At 33.5% G+C, this 11,162-nt stretch overlaps 1 protein-coding gene across 1 annotated transcript; it reads left to right on the forward strand.

Annotated features, from left to right (window-relative positions):
• The first annotated feature begins 4,523 nt into the window (after positions 1-4,523).
• On the forward strand, positions 4,524-6,752 carry LOC129896648 (uncharacterized). The gene is made up of 2 exons (XM_055972582.1): positions 4,524-5,152; positions 6,247-6,752. Exons 1-2 carry the CDS (start codon positions 4,814-4,816, stop codon positions 6,439-6,441), a joined length of 534 nt encoding a protein of 177 aa, XP_055828557.1. The 5' UTR covers positions 4,524-4,813; the 3' UTR covers positions 6,442-6,752.
• Positions 6,753-11,162: the final 4,410 nt, after the last annotated feature.

Here is an 11,162-nt window from a genome sequence, read left to right on the forward strand (position 1 = left end):
TTCTTAGACTCAGGACCAAGAAGATCGCTTCGATCAAAGTACAGTGGCGGTATCGGCCTGTTGAGGAGGTGACTTGAGAGTTAGAGTCTGATATGCGGGCCTAGTACCCTCAACTTTTTGAAATCCCAGGTACTTTCTTTTATCTTATGTTCGAGGACGAATGTCCTTTTTAGTGGTGGATGTTGTAATAACCTAGAGTGTTATTTTTTAAAATTTATGTGAAATTATCATTTTACCCCTATCATTAGTGCTCCCGAGTATTATTTGATCGATTTGTGTAGTTACAAGTGTCAAAATATTAATAGTTTGTAAATTGTGCCAATTCTTGAGTTCTATAGAATTAAGAGGTGAAAAAGTGATTTTCGATACCAACCGAAGCTACGGGTCTCAAAATGGAATTTTGTTAATTCCATCAGCTCTGGAATGTGGAAATTGGTATAGGAGAGTTTACGAAATTAGTTTTAGAGTTGTAACAAAGATTTGAGGTCTTGAGTTGGGAATTTAAGAAATTTTAGGCCAAGGTTTGACTTTTGTCAACTTTTGGAGTTGCGATACTCAGAATAGAATTCTAACAACTCCGTTTGATTCGGAGGATGGTTTTTGGTCTAGAAGAAGTGTTGGCTAAATATTTAGAGGTCCTGAGCCCATTTTGGTATTTTCAAGGCCTAAGTTGGTTTAATTGCGACTTTTCGAGTTTCAGGTCAAGGAGACCTCGAATTTGAATTCTATTAGTTCCATCAGCTCTGTAATGACCAAATTAGACTAGTAGCATTATCGTCATGACAATCAAGACAATCGATACGAGTTTGAGGCTATTTGACGCTTTTGACTTTAAAAGTTAGCGTATGATTGACATTGGTCAAGATTCTTGGCAAACGTACTTGGATAAAAATTCTGACAGCGCGGTTAGTTTTGGAATGTCGATTTTAGTCTAGAATGACCCTTCGTTTTCTTTCCGAAGTTTTCGATCTAATCCCGATGTCTGTTGTAAAATTTAGCTTAAAATAACACTTTAATGTGGGATTTATTTTTTATTAAAATGATCTCGTATGACAATTTTGAATACGTCATTGAGTACGAAATGTTGAATTGGTGGGGTAGCATATCTGGTTTATTTTTATTGATTTTTGAACGAATTCCGAAGGTCCGTTCGGAGACTTTAAGTGCAGAATTAGTGCAGATTTTTCAAAAACAAAAAATGGTGCAAAAGTGCAAATTTTTTAGATTTTCTCTCAATTTTGAACCCTTATTTCTTGAACTTTTCATGTCCAAATCTGTCGATTCAAGAGTCTATCTTCAAGAAAATTTCATCGGAAGTCCATTGCTGAGCTCAGAATCTTGATTAGAAGCATCGTTCGAGATAAGATTTGATGTTTTAGATGCTTTCTCGACTATTTTTGAATTCAGATTTTTGTAAACTTTAGAAGATGATTTATTGGCCATCTTAGATCTGAATTCGGTGATTCAAATCTCTAAATTGTGTAGTTTTTTCATAGAAATCCAGTGGTGAGCTCCGAAATCTTATTAGGAGTTTCGTGTGAGGTAAATTCGATAATCTAGTTGCTGCCTTTATCATTTTCCAGTTATAATTTTAATGGATTTTGGAGGATTGTTTCTTGGTCATCTTAGCTCCATTTTTAATGATTCTTGAGTCTAAATTGTGAGTTTTTCTGCAAGGAACATCATGGTGAGATTCTTTACCAACTTCAACAATTATTATCTTCTAAAACATCTTTAAATCAAGATTTCAAAGGTGGGTTATGGGTTTTCTTCCAAGTTAGAATATTGTATTTTTATGATTTGGAACTCGATTCTTGCTCGATTTTAATGGATTTTTTAGCCACAAGCTCTAATCGACGTGTAGAAGATAATTTTCAGATAAAATTCCATATTTGATCCTTTTCAAAGATAATTAATTTTTGGACCATTTACCCCGGTTTTGAAACCTATCAATATGGGTGTCATTGGACTCCTTGTGATGTGTATGTTCCATTGTTGATAGTGAATTTTCATTCTGAGTGTTGAATTTGAGAGTTGTTTGTATGGTTTCGACAATTAAGATAGGTTTGACTATCCTTCTTTGAGACTGAAATGGGGTAATTAGTCATTCATATGTTATAGACTTTAGGATAGGGTTGTAGTATGAGTTGAAAACTTTATATATATATATATATATATATATATATATATATATATATATATATATATATATATATATATATATATATATATATATATATATTGTGATGTACTAGTGGGGTCTTATTTATTTATGTGTTACCGTGTAGGAGCTTATTTGTATTACATAGCTCGTGTGGGGGCATTATTTATTATTATATTTTCTTTAAGAGCATGTGATTCATGATTTGCTGGGGAGAGAGGCTTGAGGGTATTATTTGACTTGTGATGACCGCCTCAGGGGTTGAGTTGGGGGTTTTGAGCATGCCTGAGTACTGAAATATTGTTGAGAAATTGGTGAACACCTAAATTGAAATATTTTCTTCACATTTCTATTTATTAAGGGTGAGTATCATGTGTAGGTTAAGTTTTGAGAACTTTGAACCTTGTACTACATGTTGAGTTGAATATTGCTTCCATGCCACATGTGTTTTGATGAATTCATCCTCATTCATCATATCATGAAAAATGAAAAGATGAGAAATATGAAAATTCTTTTTGAGAAAGAAAATGAAACACCTTTAAACCTTTGTATCTTGAGTCCCTGACTGAGGCAGTTTTACGGCAGGGTAATGAATGCATTGTGATCCCTTGACCACGAGGCGGTGGCAAGGATAATGATATATTGTGATTGAGGTATATGGTTTGCGATACCTCCATGGGTCCTGCTTAGTAGCACAGCTCGGCAGGTGTATACGACAGGCTATGCAACAGTCTTGATTCCATCGTACCCCCACATCATTGCATCATCATATTGCATTGCATTGCATTGATATCTATGGTGCTTGAATTATCTGGTTAATTGTGATTATGAGTTGTTATTATGGACTTACTTTACTCGCGCCATTATATATATAAATTGGCGGCACTGATGTCAAAGTGAGACTTTTCTATTGCAGGTGGAAGCGCCCCTTAATTTATTTCATAGGTTTGATTAATTCCTTATACCATTCGGCTAAAACCTACTGAGTACATGTGAATTGTACTCACCCCTACTTCTATGTCCCTTTTTGATGCAGATACTAGTCAGGGTACCTCACGTGGAAGTTGATATTCTAGCGGATTGTATATTCTCAGATTAGTGGTGAGGTCCCGAAATTCGGATCATCACTATTCTATCTTTATTTCTCAATCTTTTGTATCATTCAGAGACTTATGTTGTATGTTCAGAGTCGAACTTTGTATTAGATGCTCTTTATACTTATGACACCAGATTTTGAGATAATTTATTCATTGTGTTCTTGTCATTTAAATCGTGGCATGACTTTCCCTTTGAGAGTCTCGTATGAGTTTTACTTTTAATCTTACACATCAAATTGGATTTTGGGATGTGTACCATCATGACCTCTATTTTTGGGTTGTGACACTGCCCCTCGAACGACACCAAACTATTTACCTCTAAATTGGTCACTAAGAGTAAAAATTGAATATGTTAATGTTGTTCAAGCACACGTGGATTGAGATCCCCAAACAATACGATATCATTAAGGCCAAATTTCTTGTTAAGCATTCGTAAGACAATGAATTGAATAAAAGCAATGAATACGGAAACAACTGACACTATAAAAGTAATAGATATTATTAACATGTTCTCTAGCGTGGTTATCAAGCAATGTCACCAAAAAAGCAAAAATTCAATGAGTTTAAGAGCTTTAGGTTACAAATCTTCGGATTAATAATTAGTGAGTCATGAAAAAATATGAGATACATGTAAGACAGTGCTGGCTGAAGTCTAAAGCAAGTAAAGCACTTGCTTAGTGCCCCAAGATCTGTAAGGCCCAAAATTAATTTTTTTTGCACAAAATTAAAATATTTTTTAAAATAAATTTAATGTCCAAACATAATTTTACTATATGTATATCCTTATATAATTTCAATGTTAAATATATATTTTTAAAATTCAATCAAATATTGTCCAATTGAGCTATAATTAATTTAAAGTACAATTTCTATTTTATTCTTTTTATACTTCTTGTCGGATTCTCATATTATGCAAAAATATATATGTCTTATCAAATACTCCCTCTATTTTATTTTATTTGTCTATAATTTGCATATTTCTATTTTCACAGAAAGTTCTACTGCTACTTTTCATTTTAGCCTTAATCAAACATTAAAAGGGGCAGCCCGGTGCACTTAAGCTCCTGCTATGCGCAGGGTTCGGGGAAGGACCCGACCACAAGGGTCTAATCAAACATTCTTATAAGAATAACATAATATGTTTAAGTTCACAAGATTCAAAGAGTATTTTCTAAATGTTGAATGTAATATAGGTGTCACTTAATCAGTTATAACAAATCGTCAGTTAGTTTAGTGACAGTTAATCATTAGTTGGTGATTCAGTTAGTGAAATCTGTTAGAATCTTTTTATATATTAGTAGCTTTCATCTCATCTGTAACTTGTGACTTTCAACTCAATAAGAATTCTCCCTTTTCTTCTTATTTCTCTCCACCTCCATGATCATGGAGCAGTAAGAATAGTGTTAGTTTACACGGTATCAAAGCATAAATTGTGTGAATCTAGGGATTCGCTTCGCTTATTCCATTGCTGAGAAGAGTAGGATCAAGAGGAGCGAGAGATTCATCATTTTCATTTTGTCAGTTGTTGCTACATGTTTGAAAGAAGTTCAGATCCATGGGAAGTACTATGGATTACAATCACCAGCTGTATTTACATCCTTCTGATGCACCAGGCTTACTTTCGATTGAGATTGAACAAAAAGGAATGAAGAACTACATGTTATGGAGTCGCACGATGAAATTGGCACTCCTGGCAAGGAATAAACATGGATTCATTGATGGATCAGTAAAGAAAACCAACTATGAAGGGGATTTACATAAAAGATGGGACAGATGTAATGCTATTGTGGGTTCGTGGTTGATGAGCAGTGTACAATCAGATCTTCTCAATGGAATTCTTTTCAGATCTAATGCTTATCTTGTTTGGAATGACCTTAAAGAAAGGTTTGACAAGGTAAATAATTCTCGAGCCTATTCATTTATATAAGGAAATAGCAACTATAGTATAAGGTGTTTCATCTGTTTCAGTGTATTATTTGAGATTGAAAGACCTTTGGAATGAAAATAATTCTATTATTCCTTTTCCTACGTGTGATTATGAGAGGTCGGAGGATTTTGTGGAACACTTAAATAGGCAGAAGCTTTTTCAATTTCTTATTGGATTAAACGATGGTTATGCTCAAGCAAGATCCCAAATTTTGATGTTGAGTCCTGAACCTAGTATGAATCAGGCGTATGCCATGATCATACAGGATGAAAGTCAGAAAATACTTGTTGGTAGTAATTGTATTGCTACAGGAAGAGTGGATCCCTCAGTTTTTTATGTTGCACAAAGAGGAACCATAGCTCTGTATTTAACTAGAGGTTCAAGAGCAGGATAAACCTGTGCCTTAGGACACTAACACCAAAGGAAATTCTGTGATTTCTGTAACATGAAGGGTCATACAAGAGCTGATTGTTACAAGCTGATGAAATGTGAGCATTGTCTGCAAAAGGGACATCTTAAGGAGACTTGCTATAAACTAATTGGATATCCAGAGAACTTCAAAGGCAAGAGGACAAAACTTAGGATATAGTCATGGAAAACAAGCCACAGACTATTGTGTGGGAACAAGAGGTTCTACACCTATTCTTACCTAGGATCAGTATAATCAACTTGTTTATATGTTGAATAAATATTCCATAAGTGATACAGGTACCAGTAAGGGAGGCAATTCCAACTATGTTGCTAACATAGCAGGTATATCATACTCTCATATTGATGGTAGTATTAAATGGATAGTTGATATTGGAGCTATTAATCACATGATAGGTGATAAATCTATATTGCAAACTGGAACATCAGTAGAAAATGCAGGAAAAGTTCAGTTACCAACAAGAGAATCAGCAAATATATCTCATATAGGGAATTGTCAATTGTCAGGAGGTGATCTTATTAAGAATGTGTTATGTGTACCATTATTCAAATTCAATCTCTTGTATGTGTCTAAATTGACAAAAGAATTATAGTGTTGTGCCATGTTCTTCCCTAATTTCTGTTTATTTCAGAATCTCTTATCTGGGAGGGTGAGGGAGATTGGTAACGAACAAGATGGATTATATGTAATGTACTCCCAAAAGGGGAAAGGAGGCACCACACAAAAGAAGTCGTTGGCAGTCCACCCAGATGTTGATGCAGTATTATGGCATAGAGGAATGGGACGTGCTCTTTTGACCATTTTAAGAAGATTTATATTTTTTTAGAATAATCCATGCTTCACTATAGACAATTGTGATGTATGTCCTCTAGCTAGACAAACTAGAGTTCCCTTTCCAGTTAGTTTAACTAAAAGTAGTAGCATGTTTCAGTTGTTGCATATGGATGTATGGGGTTCTTACAAAACTGTCACATGTGATGGTATGCAGTACTTCCTTATTATAGTAGATAACTATTCTAGATGGACATGGTTGTTTCTACTGAGAGTTAAATCTGATGTTGTTTTTCTATGCAAAAACTTTATTCCAATGGTTCACACTCAATTCAATAAGAAGGTTCAAGTGTTTAGATCTGACAATGGCTCTGAATTTTGTAATCATCATTGTGCAAGTATTTTTTAATATTTTGGTGTTATTCATAAAATTTCTTGTCCCTACACTCCCAAATAGAATGGGATAGTAGAGAGGACGCATATACATATACTTAAAACTGCCCGAGCTATTAAGTTTCAAGGTTGTCTACCTGATAGGTTTTGGAGAATTTGTGTTAAAGTTGATGTCTACATTATCAATAGGATTCCATCTATTGTTCTAGACAAGAAAACTCCATATGAATTGGTTTATCACAAGGTCCCAAATTTGAAGCATATACGGGTGATTGGTTGCCTTTGTTATGCAACAAACTTGGTCAAACAAGATAAGTTTGGACCAAGGGAAATCAAGGTTGTCATGATGGGATATGGGATACAACAAAAGGGTTACAAGTTGTTGGAATTAAAAAACAAGAAGTTCTTTATTAGTAGAGATGTTCATTTTAATGAAAATGTCTTTCCTTTTCAAAACATGAAAGCTCCTCCAGACATAAGGGATCAGGTATTTAATCTTGTTGCTTCAATGGACCATTTTAATCCTTTACATGATGATACTGCGGTACAAGGGGATGAAGATGTCCTAGCTCCACCGAACCAAGGAGATGAAGATGCTATAGCTCCACAGGAACAAGTTGTTGTAACTTCATAACCTCCTGTATGTAGGAGATCTCACAGGTCTACTCGGCCTCCTATTTGGCACAAAGATTTTGTGACCAAAACCAAGAGGGGTCAAGGTGGTTGTCAATACCCTATATCAGATGCAGTAAACTACACAAGTTTATCAGTCCAGTATTAAAATTAATTGTGTAATTTTTCATCAGCAACTACTGAGCCTAGCACTTAAACAGAAGCAGCAAAGGGGTCACATTGGATAGATGCCATGAAGGCAGAGATTCATGCTCTAGAAAAAAATAAGACATGGAAAGTAGTCCCACTACCTAAAGGCAAGAAAGCTATTAGTTGTAGATGGGTTTATAAAATCAAATATAAGGCAGATGGAAGTATAGAGAGACATAAATCACGATTGGTTGTAAAAGTTATAGCCAAAGAGAGGGACTTGATTATCAGGAGACTTTTTCACCTGTAGTGAAGATGGTGACAGTCAAATCATTTATTTCTATGGCTGTAGCTTAAAATTTGTATATTCATCAAATGGATGTATATAATACTTTTTTTAAGGAGATTTACAAGAAGAGGTATATATGGAGTTGCCTCAAGTTTTCATTGTCCCCACAATAGGTGGTCAAGTGAAGAGTATTTTTAGATTTCTTAAATCATTGTATGGGCTCAAGCAAGCCTTTAAACAATGGAATATAAAGCTACCCCCAGCATTGCTGGATTCTGGTTTTACACAAAGTCACTTGGATTACTCCTTGTTCATTAAACATACAGATGAAAAGAAAGTTTTTGTCCTAATCTATGTTGATGACTAATTGATAACAGGAAGTGATTTAAGTCTCATACAGGAGACTAAGACCATTTTGCAGACCAATTTCAAGATCAAGGATCTAGGTGAACTCAGATTTTTTTTGGGAATTGAGTTTGCTAGAAACAGTGAAGGCATCTTGAATCATCAAAGAAAATATGCCCTTGAGCTTGTTTCAGACTTGTGTCTGGGAAGTGCTAAGCCAGTTGGAGCACATGTGGTGGTCGATGAAAAGTTAACTTCAGTGGTTTTTGATCAACATATCAATTCACAGCATCCCCGGACCCTGCGCATAGCGGGAGCCTTAGTGCACCGGGCTGCCCCTTTTTTTTTTATATCAATTCACAGCATGATCTTGTATTGAAGGATCCAAGTCCATATCAAAGACTGGTGGGCAGGTTACTTTATCTAACTTTAACAAGGCCATACATATCATTCCCAATCCAAAATCTTAGAAAATTTATGCATTCACCCAAATAATCTCATACGAAGGCTGCTCTTAGATTTGTGAGATACGTAAAACAATCACCTGGAATGGAAATCCTCATGTCATCTACTGTTTCTAATAAGTTGCAAGCTTATTGTGATGCTGACTGGGGATCGTGTCTTACCACTAGGAGATCAGTAAGTGGATATGCAGTGAAACTTGGTGATTCACTTATATCTTGGAAATCGAAGAAACAACTTATTGTATCTATAAGCTCAGCAGAGGTAGAGTATAAGAGCCTTGTCTCAACAGTTGTTGAAGTAATTTGGCTCATAAAATTGTTCAACGAGTTGGGATTGCTCATTCAATTACCAGTAAATGTGTTGTGTGATAGCAAGTCAGCCATCCAGATAGCAGCCAACCTAGTGTTTCATGAGCATACGAAACATATTGACATTGACTGTCATTTTATTCGAGAGGAAATTCAACTTGGATTAATAAACATAGTTTACTTGGCCTATGCAGAACAGCCAGCAGATATACTAACTAAAGGATTGCTTACTCTCCAACATGCTCATCTCATATCCAAGCTAGGTATTAAGAATATCTTCATACCTCCTAGCTTAAGGGAGAGTGTTGAATGTAATACAGGTGTCACTTAATCAGTTATAACTAATTGTCAGCTAGTTTAGTGACAGTTGTTCATTAGTTAGTGATTCAGTTTTTGATATATCTAAAATTTTATGCCGAGTCAAACTAAAAACATATAAAATAAAATGAGTGAAATATATTTAGGCCTCTTTTTGAAGATTTGGCTTTAGGCTACATATTCCATATTGAGATGCCCCTGATATAAGGAATAGGGAAATATTTAAAGCTAATTACAAGAAATGCCTTGCGTGTATTTAGCCCCCATGATGATCCGTATCTGCACATTATTTTTGTTACTGTAGGGCTATGTAACTATTAAGGAGGATTAATGATTGTACTTTTGAGTTATGTTGACCGGTCATGGTTATCGTCCTAATCATAAAGCTCTGAATAATCAAAGATTTCGGATCCTGAGGCATCTCCAATCTACTCCCTATTTTACTCTTTAAATACAGAGATTATTTATATTTGAAGAGTATCAATTCCAACCCAATTCACTAGTTTACTCTTTAAAAAATAATCTTTTTCTCTCTTCTTAATATTATACATATTAATAGAAAATTCAAATAAGTGAAATCATTGATGAAATATAATTACATAATAAATATTACATCATCGTGTTTAATTATATATATATATTACATTATCATAAAATTTATTTCGTGTAAGAAATTTACTATCCCTATTTCATTTTGAACGAAAATTTTAAAAAAGAAATAGAAAAATTATTAATTCAGAATGGAAGTAGTATACTTGTCAATAATATATTTTTAGATGGTGTATTACATTAGAAAATAATTATAAATATTATAGACTTATTTAATGGTCTTATATAATAAAATAATATTAAAATAATTTTAAATTGCATATTTAAAGTGATGACTTTTTAATTAAAAAATAATAAACTAAAAAAATTATTAATTCGAGATGAAAGTAATATACTTGTCAATAATATATTTTTAGATATATTACATTTAAAAAACAATTACAAATAGTAAATACATAATTAATAGTCTTATATAATAGAAATAATATTAAAACAATAAAAAAATGAAATAGAGAGTGCTACTATTCGTCACTCAATAAATGAAGAATAGAGAGTGAAATGAAGAGTGGTTGAAAAACCCATTTTTTATTCTACTCAGTAAAAATAGAAAACAAAAAATAGAAATGAGATAAGGTGGAGATGTCTAATGATACAATCCCGGATCTTCAACAAACATGATCATCCTTACCGGTCATGTCTAGCTATTAGGTGTGTGTTGCCTTTGTTGAGTTATGTCCGACATGTTTCTTCTTACCACTTGTCGCCTTCTGATAAGTCAATTTAATAAATTCGGATTTATATCCTTACAAATAGATGAGTGAACTTTTTTTAAAATGATACTTACTCCATTTTAAAAAGATTGACCTAATTTGACTTGATATGGAGTTTTAAAAAAAGACTTTTCACTCTTATGATTCTAAATTAAAATTATATCAAATGTATCAAAATATTTTTAAATTTTATGACTTTAAATATGCCACGTGAAAAATTAAAATTAAAGTGTAACCAAAACAGAAAAAGGATCATTCTTTTTGTAACAAATTTAAAATAAAAGTGGATCATTCTTTTTGAAATGGAGAGAGTGTAATTTTTGTTATAGTTCATATGTCACATATTTTTAACATCAATTTCAAATAGATGTACACTTACACAAGTGGCAGTTGTAGTGATTGTACATTAATGGATCAGATCTTGAAAAGAACTGTACAATCTTGACTATCCTTTATTCATTCCCTAAGAAAGAATATATATGTGATAGAATATTAAAATAAGGAAAATAAATATCTCCTTAATATGCTACCAAATATATAAAGAATTATATGGTAATGATTTCCCTACAAATATGCT

This window comes from Solanum dulcamara, chromosome 7 (assembly GCF_947179165.1).
Source record: "Solanum dulcamara chromosome 7, daSolDulc1.2, whole genome shotgun sequence".
NCBI classification, from domain to species: domain Eukaryota; kingdom Viridiplantae; phylum Streptophyta; class Magnoliopsida; order Solanales; family Solanaceae; genus Solanum; species Solanum dulcamara.

Bases quoted from the DNA above. Each gene is read 5' to 3' on its own strand.
- LOC129896648 (XM_055972582.1), top strand. From the start codon at position 4,814: ATGGGAAGTACTATGGATTACAATCACCAGCTGTATTTACATCCTTCT. The intron at 5,153-6,246 runs GTAAATAATTCT...TGTTTATTTCAG, and splicing joins TTAAAGAAAGGTTTGACAAG to AATCTCTTATCTGGGAGGGT.